Here is an 18,244-nt window from a genome sequence, read left to right as displayed (position 1 = left end):
GTGGGAAACATGAATGGAGCGCTCTGCAGAGCTGAAAGCAAGTAGTGTTAGGGGCAGAAAACAGGGCACCTTGTCATGCTGCCATTGAAAGAGAGCAGCGTGCCCATCGCTGGGACTCTGGGGGGGTGGTGGTGGTCCTTGCATCTGGAAATGAATATAGGAGAAGGAAGTGCATGAGAACAGCAGGAAGTTCAGTGCATGCAAGGGCCAAGCGAGCTGAGCGGAGGAACTGTGCTGTGTATGAAGGGGAAGACAAAGAGATTACAGCATCCTGGGAGAGGGTAAAGATGGACTTGCTGTTGGTGAGCCCTTCTTTATGACAGCTAGGAAACAGCTCATTAGGAGGCAGGTTCAAAACTAGCCAAATGCTGTTCTCTTTTGTTCTTCTATCCAAGAGGTAACTGGGCTGTGAGCCCCTGTAGGACTGCGTGAGGTTCAATACTTAAGGGCTCAGCTATTAGCTGATGGATAAAATATGTGTAGGGTTGCTTTGATTTGAAGAGGGTACTTTTAGTTGAACTACGTGTTGATGCAAGTTGGAGGAGTGCATGGGGAGGGGGTGTGGTAACACCTTGTAATTCCCCACTGCCAACCTGGGTCAGAATAGGAATGCAGATCATTTGTGAGTTACGTTATAGTGTAATTTAAATAATATTTTATTGAAAACTGTTGTTGTTTTACGTATAAAAACCTATTGTCTTCTCTACCTAATAGTCATTGGTTTTCTGTGGTTCTTTTTTTTTTTTTTTTTGCTTTGTCTTCTATTCTTACCTATATGGAAAACATAAAACTGTGCCAAGCAGTTCTTCGGTTGTACTTGGCATCTCTGTGTTGGCTTTCTTTCTGGCTTGCCGAATAAAAGCCTTTTCTATGTTCATTTAAAACCCGCTTCATGTTTCTCCCACTTCATCTTTTTTTAATTTATGTTTTGACACTGATTCTTCTTTTGTGTACTGTGTCATCTGGCCCTCTTCAGCTTTGTCACCCGCTGTAAGGAAATCTCTCGTTTATATTCAGATATGAAGGTTAATTCCTTGTTTATGTCTTTAGTCAGAAAAGGTAACCTAGACTATGGTTTACTCCATTTGGGTGCCGTGGGCATCTTTGCTCCTCCAACACGGATTTATAAAATGCTTACCACTCCCGTGACGTCTCAAGCATGGCTTTTTGCAGCTTAAAATCTTATCACCAGGTTTTCATTTGTTACGATTGATGTAATCTTTCCTGTGCTGGCTCTGGCTTTCCCCAAAGATACGGTGTAAAACAGAGCTCACCTCTGACACTGACCTGCTTTCTGATGAGCAAAACAAGGCATTTCCCAGGCGTTTCATTGCATTGGCTTTGTTTGTTTTCCTGGAGTCGGGCTTGTGCTATGGTTAATTGTTTGGCTGCATTCTCTGGGGCTTTGGTGCTTAAAGCAGTGCTCTGTATTGCCTGAAAATAGCGATACAGTTTCATGGCAGGATGCAGACCTACCTTGAGGCACCCCCACAACCCAGAGCCCTACCTGGGGTTGCTGTTTTCTGTCCTGTCGCAGGTAATAAGCACTTGAAGCGATTTTGTTGAGGGAGGTTGTTCTAGCCAACTTAATTGCAGAAATGTGTCTTACTTTACCCCACTTTTGATCATTTACACAGCAGCATCGCTTGGTCTGCACAGCGTGTGTGCCTGGTGGTTGCAGAGGCTCTGCTCGAAGTGCCTGCCAGTGGGGCCAGGTAAAAAAAAGAGAGGCTGAGGACTTTGAAAACAAATAAAAAGAGAAGGAGTGCTGCTAAGATATCTTTTGTTTTGAAGCAATGGTTGCCTTTCCTGCTGTTAACGTGCTTGGGACTGGCCTTACTACGACGTTACTTTAATTTTTCTGTTTCTGTCTGCTTTTATATGCCTTTCAGTTTCTTCTTGTGGTTGTCATTGCCCTGTCTCTAAAAGGGACTGCTAGTTTTGTGCCACGTTTCCTCAGAGGAACAGTGCTGAGCTTGAAGGAATTTGCATTTCTTTGGAATTTCTGTCTAATCCTGACAGTCTTTGCTCTTCACTCTCTGAAGTGTGCTTCTGTTATCTGATGGCAGTTACCTCAGGAGAAAAGCCTGGTTTTAGCTGTGGGATTTTATGTTTCCTTAGACGAGCTGCAGAGTCCTGCCTCTTGAAGCACTTTGTGGGCCTTGTGTTTCCACACTAGAAGCCTCATTTATTGAGGCTGCAGGCTCTTCACCATGAGACTGCTAGGAGAAAGGCCTTGGTCAGAGCTGTTCCATCTAAGGACAAAGCAGGCAGAGGAGAGCTGCTCAATTTGTAAGCCCAAAGGTGTATTTTAGACAAGGCTGACTTGCTGTCCGCTAGGGTTGCACAGCTCTTTCCATCGCCAGAGCTCCTTTTGTTTCCATGGCAGCATGCAGGCAGTGTGCTGCAGCTGTCGGCTGCTGGGGGAAGATGGATTTGGGCTTTGACCTAAATATCCATTTAATACAGTTCTTAGTTACACGGCATGTTTTTTTCAGATCATTTGGGGGCTGAGGTGCCCATCTGATAATTAGTAAGCAGAGGTAAGCGTGACCGCTGTAAAGCATTTGTGTTTGTGTTCGCTCTGACAGATGGAACAGGCAAAGGCTTTTAAATTGTCAGTTGGTGAAAACCTCTCATTTTAGGGCTGCAAGTGGATTGGTTTGTTGCAGTTTTCACGACTTCTTCTGCAAGATGCTCATAAGCTGATCAGTGAGGTGTGGACAGGAGGGTGAGAGCCGGGCTGCAGCCGGGGGTCTGCACTGTGCACGTGGGGCCTGCGCCTGGATCAGCTGCCCTGCACTTGCTTAAAACACACAGAAAGGAATAAATGACCCTTCTTCAGCTTGGGAAGGAAGAGAAGCCTGGAGCTTTACTCTGCAGGGAGAATATTTCACCAGTTGTGTGGTTGCAGTGGTAATTTCTAGTCAGGATACAAAGGAAAGTGATGGAGTGCTGCGGCTGGCCTGTCGCACTGTCAGGCTGAGAGGGAGGAACAAAGGCAGCTTCAGCATGCTGGTCTTGAAACATTTCTGACTGCTTCGTGTTGCTGTTTGTAGTTTTGTGTAGAATTGAGTGCATCGGTACCAAATGGAGGGTGGTACTGTGCTGGAACTGAAGGTGCTTTGAGCTAAAGTCTGGGGGCTGAGCTGGAGAGAGCGTGCTGAGAGATTACCCTGCTCTCACAAATTCATGCTGCGTTAATATCAGAACCCTCATCCCACAGGTTGTGTATTTTCTTCTTTGTTGAGAGAATTTGCAAGCAAGCTTGGGGAAATACGTTCTAGAAGTGCTCCTTTGATGAGACTCCAGAAAAGAGGTGTGTGGGTTTGTTTCCATCTCTGCGAACAAGTAGGAACTTGCATGCATATTCTTTTCACTTGTTTGTTCTCTAATTCCTACACTTCAATGTAGAAATTAACTCTTAAAGCATTGCCTGTGATGCAGAAGCTGTTAGGGGGTAGGATCAGGCCATCAGTCAGTGCTTCGCTCTGTGTTTTTGGGAGCTCCTGTTCTTCTCAAATAGAAAAGGGTCTTTTGCTGAGGGTTTCCACAGAAATCCCTTGGCTTTTTTTAATAGGTTTTCCTCATTTAAAAGGAGAGCAAAGGAGCTTTGGGATAGCCTGAGGGAAACTCTTATTAAGAAGCTTTCCAAGAATCGTTGCAGATTTGAGTCTTTTTATGTCATCCTGTAAAGACTTCTGCCAGCTCTCCGCTCAGCTCCCCTTTTGGATGGGTTTGTCATTAGGTTTTCATCTCGATGAGATGAAAAGAAATCTGTGAGCTTCTCAGGCTTTGGTTTAAATTAACAGTCAAGGGTGAGATGTTTCGGTGATAATAAAGGACAAACCAAGGTTAGCAGAGCAGTGAATGGAATGGGGCAGAGACTCCTGTGCTGGTTCTGATGGAGGCAGGCTGCAGGGGATCACGATGGCATTTGGTTTTCCCAAAGTATTAATGAACAGGTCTTGTTGGCTTTTGTTGTTGTTTGTTTTATATGTGTCATCGTTGATTTTTGTAATAGGATTGACAAGGATGGTGAGGGTAGTATAAATATAATCAGCTCCAGGTGTAATTATTAATATTGTGGTGTGTTTAGCTGTCTTGATACTGTGTCCTTTAGTAGTAAATGGGATTCACCTAGGTTTCCTTGTATCAAATAATTCCTTTGGGTTCTTGTGTAAGTTTGGCTTTGAGTTGATGATAACAGTTCTGTTGTATCAGACCTATATCCTATTTTCCTGTCGCACCCCTGAGGCTGTGTGTCTTCTACTGGAAGAAAGTTCCCTGGTTTCAGCTCGTCTTACTAGAGTACTAGGGAAGTATCGTGTCTGCAGGGAGAAAAAAGGGAGGGAAAAAAACCCACCCTCTTTTAGCCTATAGCTTTTTCAGATATTACATTGGAACAGCCAAGTAGCTCTTGTGTGTAATGCAATTCAGGCAGTGAGCCGGAGCCTTCTTACATGTCTGGAGCATGATGACAGGCAGGCTGAGCTGGGAACGGCTGACCTGAGTTGACACTTTTTTTCCTAGCCCTTTAAGGACATAGTGACCCCCTTTTAAATGGAAATAACTTCAGGTTTGCCATAGGAGCTGTAAATCTTAGTGATATCTGGTCCATGCATTCCAGGCTCCCATCTCCATGCTGGAATGGAGCGATGACTAGATGAAGTAGTTGAGGACCATACTTGTCTTCTGTGCAATGAGACTGGAAGCTCAAGGTTGGTTGGTACCAGTGAACCAAAGTCTGCTTTGTATGGGTGGTTCTTGTGGAATTAGTTTGACAGATTAGAAATGTTGTTATGCTGAAAGAAGGCAAGCAGGCAGCAGAAGTGTGAATGTGGCCAGCTTGCTGTGCAAGAGATTTATCTCATTATGGTATTTGCTAGTCTGTGGTGCTTGGAGAGGAGTAAGCACCTGCAGGAGGTGGTTTGTTGTCTTCCCTTACCACCTTCATGGGATGTATTGAGTTGGTTCAGTGTTGGGAGGCAATGATGTATGGCTGCTGAAGGAGCGAAGAATTTTGGTAGGAAAAAAAGATAATTCCGAGGTTTTCTTTTATCACTTTTAATATATAAAGTACTTGAAAATTGTCTCCTACACCCTCATGCTGAGTCTTTCATCCACAGCCTTTGAGAGCCTGCTCATAGCCATGGTGCTGAATGTGGCTTCTCTCTCCATTTGTAATCTCTTGAGTCATGGACCACTGAGTTGTTGATCCTGTTGCCTTCTAAAATCATTGTGTTTAAGTGCACTTCTTAAATATTTGCAAACAATGAAACGTATTGTGTTTTTACATCAGTTAAAATTGTATGATGCAAGATTCAGACTGCTTGCTTTGAGTTCACAGAATCACAGAATGGCCAGGGTTGTAAGGGACCTCAAGGATCATGAATCTCCAACCCCCCTGCCACATGCAGGACCACCAACCATCCCACCTAATGCTAGACCAGCTGCCCAGGGCCCCATCCAATCTGGCCTTGGACACCTCCAGGGACGGGGCATCCACAACCTCTCTGGGCAGCTGTTCCAGCACCTCACCACTCTCTCTGTAAAGAATTTCCCCGACGTCCAACCTAAATCTCCCTTCCCTCAACTTCAAACCATTTCCTCTTGTCCTGCTGTCACTCACCCTTTCAAAGAGTTGATTCCCCTCCTGTTTGTAGGCTCCCTTTAGGTACTGAAAGGCTGCAATGAGGTCACCCCGCAGCCTTCTTTTCTCCAGGCTGAACAAGCCCAGCTCCTTCAGCCTGTCAACAAACTAAGACTGGATTTTGCTGGTGCTTTGGTTTTTTAGTGATCATTAATGGCCCTAAAAGCAGCAAGATGTTTCTCTTTTTGAAAGGTTATTCTAAGCAGGACTGGACTGCCATTGGACTAAGCCATGGAGAACATAAATCTTGACAAGAATCATCATCACAGCCCAGTGTTTCTCCACAACACTGCGTTAATGGGGAACCAAAATAGCACATACACCTGAGCCTGAGTATTGGGGTTTAGTAGGGAAGGTTCCTCTGGTTGGAGCTGAGTTCCTGCACAGAGGCTTCAAACCAGCTGAGAACGTTGCTGTGGTTTGTGCTTCAGCACAGCGATGTGTGAGTAGAGCGGAAAACCTGCATGTAGTAGGAATACTCAAAGGTGGGCTAGGGGAGGGGAGGAAATAACAAGGGAAAAATGAAGGCTGTGTTGTGGGAAGGAAAGCTTGGCTAAGAAAATGCCACATTTTTGGTGCACGTTTTAAAAGTAGCTGATTGGCACCGTGCATTTTGAAGCTTTTGATCACTGACGTGGAAGTTAAATGAAGAGGACATACAGCTGTGATTAATTATTGATACAAATCATTCCTTTTGTACGTATAGCCTGTAGTTGGATGTGAAGGTTGAGTTCACTTCTCGAGTTGGAAAGCAATGCAAACAAGGCAGTTGATCAACTTCATACATGTGTTTCTATTCATTACGCAAATCTGTTCCAGTATACTTAAATCAGCATTTGGTGATGGGCTTTTATTTAGCAGGATAAGATTGTGAACTACCCAATAAATGCTTTGTGTTGTGCAGTTGGATGCGTCCAATGGTTCATTCTCATGCCGTAGTTTAGCCTTAGTTAAAAAAAATAATAATAATTAAAAAAAAATCCCCCACTTCCAAATAGCCCCTGGAAGGAAAAAAGAGCAAAACCTCAGGCTTGTTTGTCTTGCTCTATCTGCAGGTATTTGACCTTTTCACCTTAACTTCCATGGGTTTGGGGATTAACTTGGAGTAAATCACTACTGTGAGGCATTTGTTCTACAGGTAAATTCGTTAGCTAGGTTCATCAGCATTCATACAAGTATGGCACATTAATCTCTCTTTGCTAAAACCAGATACTCCTTCCTGACTTTTTTTTTTGTTTTTTTTTTTTTAAACTGTAATTCATTATTCCTTGTAAAAATGCCACTGTAAATCACACTTTGTGAATCTACCCCTCAGCTTGACAGGTTGGCTTATTTGCAGACCTCTGCAGGAGCAGCTGTGGGGATCTGCTTGCTTTTTCTAATCGTTCATGGAGGTAAAATACAATGCTGCTTTTTGCCAAAGCTTGTTAACATCTATTTCAGAATCCACCTTCTCTGTAAAGACAGGCATAATATTTGCCTGAGATAGGTTTTCTCTGATACCTGAGAATCTGGAGGTCACAGAACCCCCCCTTGTGTTGTACAGGTTTGGCTAGTTCTTCTTGCTGTGCCGCTGCAGAGTCTTGGTGAACTTTGTGCATAGGAATGGAGAAAGTAAGAATGCATACACAGCTATGGGGAAAGGGGCAACAGGAATGTCATCCTTCATCCCTGCCAGAAAGTTGGCTTGCTAAACATAGGAGAAGAAACACACCAATTTCTGTGTGAAGTCCTTTGAATCTACTGAGCCGTGTTACCATCCAGTCTGTGAACATCAGTTTGTAGGAGAGATCCTCCTGGTTTGTCAGGGTATCTTATAAACTGCAAACATCTTCCTTCAGTGAATATATCTTAAGAGGGAGCCTAAGCTTAACTTTTATTTAATCTTACATCTAAAAGCTGGAGGTGAATTAAATGTTGTTGAGTGACTCTGAGACCAGCGTGACAAATCAGGTGTGTAGATCTGAAATTGACTGCATCCATCCAGCCTGTCCCCGAGTTCCTCCAAGGATGCAGCACCTGCAGCTTCTCTGGGCAGCAGTGCCAGGCCTTCACAAGGTGCTCTATAGAGAGGTCGATGTTGCATCTGGCTTGACTATTCTTGTTTCTAGCTTCCAAATTGTGTTCTGTATGCCAGAAAACAGGACTCGAGGCACATACCTCCCCTGACACACCTCTCTGACTGGAGGGACGCACATGACTTAGGATGTCATCAAACTGAATTGCCAGCAGCCTGCATGAAAAACATGTTATTTTCTAAATACCGTAATTCTTACTGAAGTATCTGCTCTTGGGCTCCGCTGCAGTAACAGGATACTGCCGGAGCTGGATCTTTGGCCTGACCCCCTACAGCCTTTTTATATGCTAATGTGGTAGTTTCCAAGCAATGCAGTAAATATGTATTCCAGCTGTACCAAATTACTTAAAAGCGAGGAATGTTTTGGAGTAGGCTGTTTTGTGATGGCTCTTGAGACTTGCATTTATTTCTCTCCATCCAGCCTCTCGAAGCCTTGTTCCCTTGTTACCCTGTCCTCATCTGGGCCTGCAGTTCGGTCTGAGGCTGAGATCATGTTTGACAAATGCTCACCTACTGCTTGATACAAACAGCTCATTCTGAGTTCAAGATGAGGTGATAACTAGAACGTGCTGTTCATTTTTCACCCTGTCATTCTGCTTCAACACATTGCTAACCCGATAATTGAAACCGTTATGTTTAAACTCAGAAATGCTTGGTTTGCTTAACCAAAATGCACTTGGGAGTTGGACTAGATGACCTTTAAAGATCCATTCCAATTGAAATGATTCTGTGATTCTGTGATATTTAGTAATGATTGGTGTTCTTTCTTTCGTAACCAATAGCTATGTTGCCATAAATGATACGATCACAAAGGATAAAGCAGTAACGTTAAGCTGTGTTTGCTTTAACAGTTGAAGCAGCATTTGCAAGCATTGTGTTGCAGTGATCTGTGTGCTCTTTACCAGCCACACCTGACTCCCACGAGGTGTTTCAGTTGGTGTGCAGTGCCATCCAGTACACATGGAAGACCAGGTTTTGATTACCTCTGGTTTTCCTTCAAGTCATGTAAGAGAAGCCTGGTGACCCTAACAGCTTCTCTTACAGCTTTACTGAAAAGCTAACCTGAACTTCTGCTGCCTCATGGAGCTTTAGTTATTAAGAGCTATTTTCTTGAAGGTGAGATTTGGGGAATCCCAGTTCAATCACAAGCTTCCAAATAGTGTTAATGCTCCAACTTCCTGTATTTTTGGACTGTTGCTATTAAAGCAGTGAATAAAACAGTGGAACAGAAAATACAGAGCATGACACGGCAGAGCAGCAGTCCTCAGAGCATCTTCACCCAAGTCTTCCTTCCAGTGAGTGACTGGGAGATAGCTCAAGATTACAGTACACCCAAATACTTGTTTTTTTAAAGGTTTTCTTCTAAATGCACATCCTGCTAAGTACACACAACTCCTCCTTGTAGTTGAAACATTAAATGAAGCATGAAATCTGGGGAAGGCTTCCAAGTTCGTGTCAAATGCATCTTTGTAATATGGAGCAAGGGTAAGATGTATAGTGAGCAACAGAGATGTAATGCAAAGTACAAGTTTGCTTTGAGATTACTTCTATTTAAGCAGTGGGAAAGATTGCTTTCAACTCAGTTTCTTAAACCAGTAAGGATTCCATTTAGGGTAGAAAGTTGCTTCCAAATACTCCATATTCTGGATTCAGAGGGAGAATGCAGTTGCCTTCTTCTGCAGGTTGGTGTATCAGTCCCAAAATAGCTGTGTTCAAAGCTTTTGCATGCTTATGGATAACGTAGGCAGGCATAACTTTTCACCTGTTATTTCTGGTAACGCTGAGAATTGAATCTGTTACACTGGTACTTCTTCAGTGCTCTTTAATTACTGTAGAGTTGAATCTAATCTGCTGGGTGGGAGTAGTCTGTGACACACAGTAATGTAATCAGTTTTGCATTGCTTTGGAAAATGTTAACTCATGTTTCAGAATAATGCTGCTTGGATTCCTAACTGAAACGTGTTTATGTTTTTGCTTTCAGTCGTCTAGGCCTTTAGAGGAGGAACAAAATGAGAAAAGTTTTTGGGTGAAGAGCCTTATTTCTCTCTTTTGTGTGTGAGAACCTCAGTGAGGTGCAGCGCTGACTTTCTTTTGGGATCAGTGATGGAGCTTCACTTGCTGATTCACCAGAAATCAATTCTTTCTGCCCTAATAGATTTAGTTAGTGCTGTAGCAAATGTCTCTGTGCATTATTGAAGTCTAGATGGCTCTTCTTCAGTCCAATCCTTGGTGAATTTTTCAGATCTTTTTCCCATCTTTTGCCTCACTGCCCAGAAGTCAGAATCTGATCCCCGCTGTTGACATAGAACATGACGAGCCATCCAAGGCTTTCCTTGTAGAAGAGAAGTTGTAGCATGGTGGGTGGGAAGCAGCTGGACTAGATACACACTGGGAGAGCCTTTCTGTAACACAGGACTGGAGTTAGCACTGGTCTTCTTCATTCCAACTGAGATGATGCAGCCATATCTGCTGCGGGCAGTGCATCCATTCTGCATAACATTTAGTTGCAGATTCTTGAGGTTTTGTATAATTGATCAATGTGTTGGCCTATCAGTCTTGTGATCTTTGGAGCGTCCAAAGCCTTCATGTGGAATTTGGGGTGGCAGACCATTAAATGTCATTGCACTGACTGGGTGACTGTTTTTCTGCTTTTACAGATGCCTTTGTAAATAGCCAGGAATGGACACTAAGCCGATCTGTACCAGAGCTGAAAGTGGTGAGTTTTGTATTTACTTCTTTCTCTTGAAAGCCATTCTGAAAATGCTGTGCAGAAGTGAAAAGTCTTCTGTGGTTCATTAAATTTACCGTAAAGAGAAAAAACATGGAAGGTGATTTTAAGAAGTGGAGTATTTGCTTCAAAATAAAACTCTGAAGCCTATGTGTTTTTTGGTTCAGCTAGCATGCTTCAAAGATCCACTTGTGTGTTTTATTTCTGTTTGAACTTGTTTGCCTTACTAGCACCAGCTTCCTGGTGTGATCTTCTGGATAGAGAGGTCTTCCACTCCTGTAAGAGGGGGAGCTGAATGCTAGCAGGTGATATCTAAAGCTCCTTTTATCTTGCTGTAAGAACATTGCACAATTTCTTCAAGAACTAAATGCCTTCACTCCCTGTCTTAAAAGAACTTAAAAATAAATGTTCTGTCTGGTGTTTTGTTTGCTTATATTTCTCAGAGCTCTTTATTATACTTAATAAAAAAAGAAATATTTGGAACTTTCATTTAAGGAATCAAAAACATTTTAGTTAAAAGAGTGAACAATGATTCAATAGCTGCTTAAGATAGTTTTTCCTTTGGCTGAGCAGTTCCACAAATAAATGGAAGTAAAGGCAAAAGAACACAGAAAATTGGGGGAATTTCCCAAGTTTGCTTTTTTGAAGTTGTAAACACGAAGGCTGGAGATGAAGGCTGAAATCTCCTACTTGCTGACATCAAACATCACTGTGATGTTTACCATATGAAATTCCGGATTTAATTAAATACGATGAATTTCTCAGTCTATAAAAACTGCTGTGGTATTTCAGGTACTGTAGTTGGTAATACCATAGACACCTGTGATCTGCTTCGGATGGTCGTAAGGTTGGATTAATTTGTGCTTAAATCACTCCTTTCTTGTTTTAAATGTCTGATCTGCTCCAACTTAAGCATCTGCTTGCCGAGTGGCAAAGTGAATTGGACAAAAACATATCAATTCAAGAATGGACAGCTGGAGCTATGCTTCATTAGTCCAGCTCTCACATGGCAAATTTCTCTTTCCAAATTGGAATTGATGATAGTGTTTATGGAGGAAGCGTAGGTTAAAGTTAACATGACAAATGCCCTAGCTTGCAATTCCAATGGAAACAGCTTCCTCCTGTCTGGAGTTACATTCCTGTTTTAATTCCACTGGTGCACAAGGTAAGCAGAAGAGAATTGGTTGGTGCATAAAACTCTGCTATTAGAAGACAATTATCTCCTAAAATATCTGGCAGAAGAAAATAAAAAGAATTTAGGACTGAGAAGTGTTGGATGGAGTCCAGTGTACTGTGGTAATAGCTAGTTTATGCTGGGCAGGATGTGCAGACAGTTTCTTTGTTCATCCCACCCCCTTCCTGGCCCTGCCAATTCTTAACACCTGGAAATAAACTTGTGGCTTGCAGGTGAGTCCAAAGCTGTAGTTCCTGTGCTATAATACAGAATGCAAACAATCTCAGAGCATTAGAGTCTTGGTATCACAAGAACTAAGTGTACCCTAAGGCTGCGTTATGTGAACACTTTCATCTTGGGTCTCCTGTCCCAATGTTGTGTGAAGCAGCCGTATGAAAATAAACTGCTATGCAGCTGCTGTAGAGAATTGATTTTAAGTGGTCAGCGTGCGTGAGCCTCAAGATTGCTGTCTGAAGCTTTAGTTTGTGTAATACTGATAAAAGCAGAACTCTTACCATTGCAGAGATGATAATTTCATTATATGCGGCAAATTATTGAAGCTAATTGCACCAACGGGGGCTGTGAACTTGTGCTCCAGCAGAAAGGGCAAACTAGGTCTGAAGTCTGCTTCTCCTTTCCTGTAAATCTGCCCTTGGGAAGGAGGTCTGTGTAGTGAGTCCAGAGGCATCATCAGCTCTTGGCTGTGTGAGAGGAATTAAAAGGCAGTATTGAAAGCCTGACTGCTCTCTTCTGCTGCAGCACTGTCATTATGTTGTGTCTGTGCTGGCCATGTCAGAGGGGTACGAGAAGTATTTGCTCCCATCAGCATTGAGTGCAGCAGTGCAGATGGGAAGACGAGTCTTAGTGCTGCTGGTTTAAGAAGGAACCTCTGCTCGAGTGGACTGTGCTCTATTGGAAAAGATGGTCTGGGGCTTGCTGGGTGAGGCTGCTTACTGCAATGTCTGGGCAATCCTTAACTGGAGTCGAAATTTCATTTTTGTAGCAGGTGGTTTTACTTTTAGGATCTACAGGCATTTTAAGGGAGTAGAAATTGAGTCTAGAGGGGCAGGGAAAATGCAGGATTGAGGGAAAAAAGGCTCGTAAAAATAACACAAGAATATAAACAAAAAAGCAAATGGGTGAATATATTTTGCAACATATTTTTCAGAAAGAATAAGGGTTCTCCCTCCTGTCTCCCCTTCTCCTTCTAATACGTATCAGGCTAGATTTCTCTCATGTGTTATATTTGTTTCTGCTAGCCAAATACTGCAACAGAGCTGATGTTGAGACTTCTATTACTGTCAGGAGTTTGTTAGCTGGCTGGGTGAGACGTGTCAATTTCTGGAGCATCACTGATGTTCCTGGATCCTGTTTATAGAGCTGTAAAGTAAGCACCTGGGTTTTCTGCAAGCTGTAGCAATCTGCATGGCATGGCTGGCTGTGCTGCTCAGTGCTGTCAGGCCTCTTCAGCCTCTTTAGGGAAAAAAAACCCAAACCCTCCGTGTTTTTATTCTGATGTCTGAGTTTGTGTGACTCTCACGATCAAATGGATTCACGGATGCCTTGTGGCTACAGTGGCTATAAGGCAGGTCAGAAGTAGCTTCAATATGTCATTTCCAAAGGCTTAGAGCTTCTTGCTCTAAAGTGAAAGCACAAAACACTTCTTGCTGTCGTGATATTCCTAGCAAAACCATGCAGAATTTGCATTCTTCCTAAGTCTTCAGAAGTTGTGTTGCTCATCAAGGGCTTTAGCCTGACTATTTATCTGCAGAGGAGACAATGTAAGTGGTATGTCTGATCTACTGACTTAGAGATGGGGTTTGGGGTTTGATTGCCATTTTTGGTTTGTTCTGTTGTGACACAGAACTAATGGGGAATGAGAGGGAGAAGCTTGCATTGAGAATATGAAGTTAGCTTCTTCTGAGGAGTGAAGCTACTGCTTCAGTGAATATAGCATTCTGATCAGCCGCTTGCTGAAGAAAGCAGACAACTAGCAAGCAGCTTAATTCCTTCTTAGTTTTTGGTGTTGCTTTTTGAGTAAGTTGCCTAGGAGACTGAAACTGTCTTGTACCCCAAGTCTTGATTTGCTTAAATCAAGAGACCTTCTTTCTAGACTCTTCCACAACCTTTGATTTCAGCATCTAAGTGTGAGCATCTTGCAGGCTTTGCAGGTCCGACCAGCTTGTGGAGCAGATTATGTGGAGCATACCAATAATTAGGAATTTTCAGGTATCAGCTGTATCTTTTTCTTGTCAGGATTTATCCTCCTGTGTGATGAGATTTATCAGGCAGATGGAATCATGTAGAAGTTAGCCTCCATCCCAAAAGTTTACTGGTCACTTTTTTGTTTCTATGAGGTTTCAAAAGTACATCTTAGGATGTACATCTGTAACGCAGAAAAATGATGTTCCAGGTAAACAATATTGTTACAGCCTGAATTTAAGCCAGCCTGTGAGTTGGGAGCTTCAATGAGAATGTTCTTAGCATGTATACATGCATGAAGTCAGAGTTTCAGGGATTATTTTGGTATTTCAGTGTTGCAGTTGTTCACCTAACATATAATTCGCTGGAATAAGTTGTTTGTTCCTTAGCCTTGAAGGGGAAGGTAGATCTGATAAATGGCTTTGTCATGGCCAGATGTGAATGCAGCTCTGCTTTGTTCCCAGGGAGCTTTGCTCCTTGGAAGCAGCGTCTGAGAATGCAAGGTTAGTCATCTGCAGAGGTGGCATTTGCACTGCTTTTTAGACGTAGGCATTTGGCATACGTTTGCATGGCTTGCAATTTCTTAGATGTAAATTAAATTAAAAACATCCAGTCTGCTCATTTAAACGCCCTTCAAAGTCAGCTCAGAGCCCAGCAGGCAGATGTCCGTCGTCCAGGGCTGTGGATTCCTTTTCATTTTGGTGGGGCTCCTTGATATCAGCTGCACTTACAGTCAGGTTTCTTCTTGTGTCTCCTTTTTTTGATTACAGTCCCTTTTCTGCCTGTTCAAGCTCTTTAGCTCAGAGTGTGAGGCTTCCTGCAGTGTTACATCAGAATGGGATCTGGTTCTTCTCTTCCCTCTCCTGTCTCTCACCCCCCAACTTAGCTCATCTGTTTCTCTTGTTTGCCATTACTTCTGAAATCCTTTGGGATTCTTGGTTGTTTTTCTTTCACTGTAGCCCACACCATTTATTACATTTAAAGCTTGTGCTATCACAGGTGATGCAAAATTATCTTCCACTTGCTCTCTGCCTCAGCTCCTGCTTTATCTGAGCTGACCTTTCATGTCAGCTGTAGAGTGATGGACATCCTCCACACTACTCTTTTATTAGTCTTAATTGAAGGTTGATCACAGCAGTAAAGAATAAATGATGGTCTTTGCTGCTCCATCCTCGACCTACAGACTCTGAGGCTGTCATTGGGTCATTTTAAAGTGACATCACCCTGTTGGTTTTTAATGAGGAGGATTGCTTCTCACCAATTAGGATTAAGAAAGTGAAACAGAGACTGTGTTAGTATGAAACCTGTTCATCCTGCCTGTATTCAGCAACCACAAGCAGATCAACAGAGGGTTGGTCCTATCTGCAGGGAGCTTCTCTCAGTCTTTTGCTTAGGGTCAAGATAGACATGTAGGATAGAGTAGGACTGGCTTTGTTTAAAAAAGGAAATTAGTTCCCTTCTCCTCTCTCAAAAGCTGAGGATGTGCAGTGCCTGCAGGATTCTGTTTCACAGGGAGAGGTGAATAAGTGGGTGGATGATAGCTGAGCAAGAACAAAAGACACTTTTAGAACACAAAGTGCATTCTGCAGACCCACCTGACCCCCAGCTGGGCAGAGCAGGATGACCAGGCTTGTATCTGCCTTGCTGTGTGTGTCACTGCACTTCTGGCTGATGGGCAGGCCAGGGACAAAGCAGCAGCAGTTGTTTCAGTTGCTTTCAGATGTCCTTACATTAGATTGCCAGGTGTTGCCAAGAAGACATTTGGATGTGGCACTTAGGGGTATGGCTTAGTGATGGGAACTGGGCAGGTGGTGTTGATGGTAGGATTTCATGATCTTTGATGGTCTTCTCCAACCTAAATAATGCTGTGTCCCTATGCCGTGCTCCGTTTGAGTTGTAAGCAGTGTTATGATTTTTCTTAAACATACTGCTTTTTCTTGGAGTTAATTGCAGTTTAACTTTTTCTCCTTTTTTCCCCAGGGGATCGTAGGAAACCTAGCTAGTGGCAAGTCTGCACTTGTACACCGCTATCTGACTGGCACGTATGTCCAGGAGGAATCACCTGAAGGTATGTGGCTGTGCAAATCCTTTCTTTTTCTTTCCAGACTGCATCTTTATTCATTTTTAATCATGCAAAAATGAATCAGTTAAGAATCCAGTTTGCTTTTTTCACTGTTCACGGAGAATATTCCTTTATCTTTCTCCAAACTGAGATAAGTACGTGGAATAAGTTAATTTTACCTTTTTTTTTTGTAACCTCTTATTACCCCTCAATGCTTTTGCATCCATTATTTGTCTGCATGGGAAACTTGTAGCCTCATACTGAGAAAAGTTTACTGCCCTGGGTAGTGCTGTTAGATGCCAGAGTTACTGTATCTGGTATTTGGTTTCTGCAGAACTGGGCCCTTCACCTTGTCATGCTGGGAAAGTAAAAAATGTAACAAGCTATATTAAAGATGTAAATTTTTCCTTGTTTAATATATTAAATCTTCGGATTTGAAGGTTTAAAAAAAGGAAAAAAATGAACCCCCTGAAACTTCTCGTTATGCCCCAGAATATTAATTTGTACCTGAAAAGTAGTGCTTAGCAATAATCCACGTTTGTAGTTTGAAATCAAAAATATCATAATACCTTACAGAAGTGTCGTACACTAAATACTTTTACATTTTTCTTTATTTATTCTCCTTATGAACTTTTAATATCCATCTCTGAGACACTGAATTTCTGGTTCCTTCTTTTCCTTACTGGCTGTTCCATTCTTTGCAGATATGGATGCAGGTAACTATACATTGTCTTCATGGCAGCTCTTGTTTCGAAGAGACAGAAGGCAGTTTCTGTACTGTAGCATTTTCCCTTTGTTTTGTGTATCATTTTGTTTTCTTTTGATTTCAAGTCTTCAGTACATCTCACTGTTTTTGTCCCTTGCTGTAGTTGTCTTCTCAGCAGTAGTAGGTAGCTTCATGCATCTCTGATAACATCTGTTTTGAATTAACTCTTACCAAAGGTAGTAATTAAGCGTTTTACTTGATTTTCTAACAGTCTCTAATTGTAGTAAAAATGGGAGAGGGAAAAGCAGTGAGTGAGTGACAAGGCTGCTGTTGTGTAATGGCAGTAACAGCGATACAGTCCAGTTTGTAGCCTTGCCTTACACGTTTTTGTTAGGATGGATGAGGTGATAATAATTCAGCCTCGCAACAGAACTGCATTTCAGTGACATTGAGGCTTGCTGCTTTTAGATGCTGAGAGTGAGAAACGGTGATGCAGGGCTGCTAAAAGCAAGTGTGCAAAGAATACCGAGCCATCTCTGCCACTTTTTTTTTTTTTCCCCACTCATTTCACAAACAAAAAAGAAGAAAATCTTGCAAAACATAACTATATTGATTAATCACAGGGGTAGCACTGTTCTCTTGAACTACGAATGTTTTAGGCAGCGTTCCTTGAGAGTATTGCCAGCTGTCCTCTTTGTCTTCAAGGGTTTTTATATGCAGTGCTTGAGTGACGTTGGGCTGTTTCTCCCAGAAGGATTAGATTTCAAAAGCACTGTCAAATCATTTCTTTGCACGTAAGTGTAGCTGACAAGCCTCATTAATGACACCATTTCATTAACAGCAGAAAAACTGAAATAATTAAAGGTCTCTAATTCACCTTGTAAGCAACAGGGTCAAGATTTCAAATCGAGTTAGTAGACTTTAACAAATCATTTTTAATGTTTACAAAGGAGAAGCTATATAGCTTCTCCTTTGTAAACATTAAAAATGATTTGTTAAAGTGTTCTGTTGCTTTCTTATCTAGTCATAAGTTCATACAAACAGTGCAGTTCTTCTCGTTGTCCTTCTCTGTGGTCTTTATAGCATGCTGGTTTGTTGAATTGGTTAAAAAATACGATGTATACCTGGCATTAAAGTCTCAGCTACCTGAGTGGTTATGAAAAAACGTTAATAACTGGCTGGATTACAAACAGCAGAATTTATCAGGCATCATATAACTAGTATCCAATTAGCAAAATGATTGATGCATACGTGGTGTGAAAATTATGATTTCAGCAAGGGACCGCTATTTCTGTTATCCTTTGCCTTCTCAATTGCTACAATTACTCTGAAACCTGCCCTAAATTAGATGAGTGCCAGATCTCCCCTAGGCTTTTAAGGTAGCTTCAGCATTCCAGTCAATGGGTATTCAGTATGTAAAGATGGGTTCATGATTCTTTCAGCTCTTTTGCTGCCCCAAACCTCCCCACTAAGAGGAGGAACATCCCAACATTATGGAGCAGTGTTCTCTCCTTGTTTAGCCTCACTTTTATTTCCGTTTGGAATTAATTTTAGTCTCTAGTATAACATGAAAATCATTTCTCTCAAAGTCAATCCAAGGGAGAAATTTGACTTTTAGATTCCTTATATCTTTAATGTGGAT

General features: G+C 42.2%; 1 protein-coding gene across 6 annotated transcripts in view; it reads left to right on the top strand.

Moving 5' to 3' along the window:
* The window catches only part of AGAP1 (ArfGAP with GTPase domain, ankyrin repeat and PH domain 1), a 292,152-nt gene that overhangs the window by 72,717 nt on the left and 201,191 nt on the right, over positions 1–18,244 (top strand). For 5 of the 6 annotated variants that reach the window (XM_031604524.2, XM_031604523.2, XM_031604522.2 and 2 more), the window contains exons 2-3: positions 10,388–10,446; positions 15,815–15,902. In XM_031604524.2, coding sequence (XP_031460384.2) covers positions 10,388–10,446; positions 15,815–15,902 — 147 coding nt within the window. Of the gene's footprint in view, positions 1–10,387; positions 10,447–15,814; positions 15,903–16,600; positions 16,613–18,244 lie in introns of all 6 variants that reach the window. The other variant, XM_090144531.1, reaches the window with a different exon arrangement.

Source organism: Phasianus colchicus, chromosome 7 (genome assembly GCF_987193195.1).
Source record: "Phasianus colchicus chromosome 7, bPhaCol1.hap1.1, whole genome shotgun sequence".
In the NCBI taxonomy this organism is placed as follows: Eukaryota; Metazoa; Chordata; class Aves; order Galliformes; family Phasianidae; genus Phasianus; species Phasianus colchicus.
The sequence above is the reverse complement of the archived record's forward strand: the minus strand, read 5'-3'. Positions and strand labels throughout refer to the sequence as shown.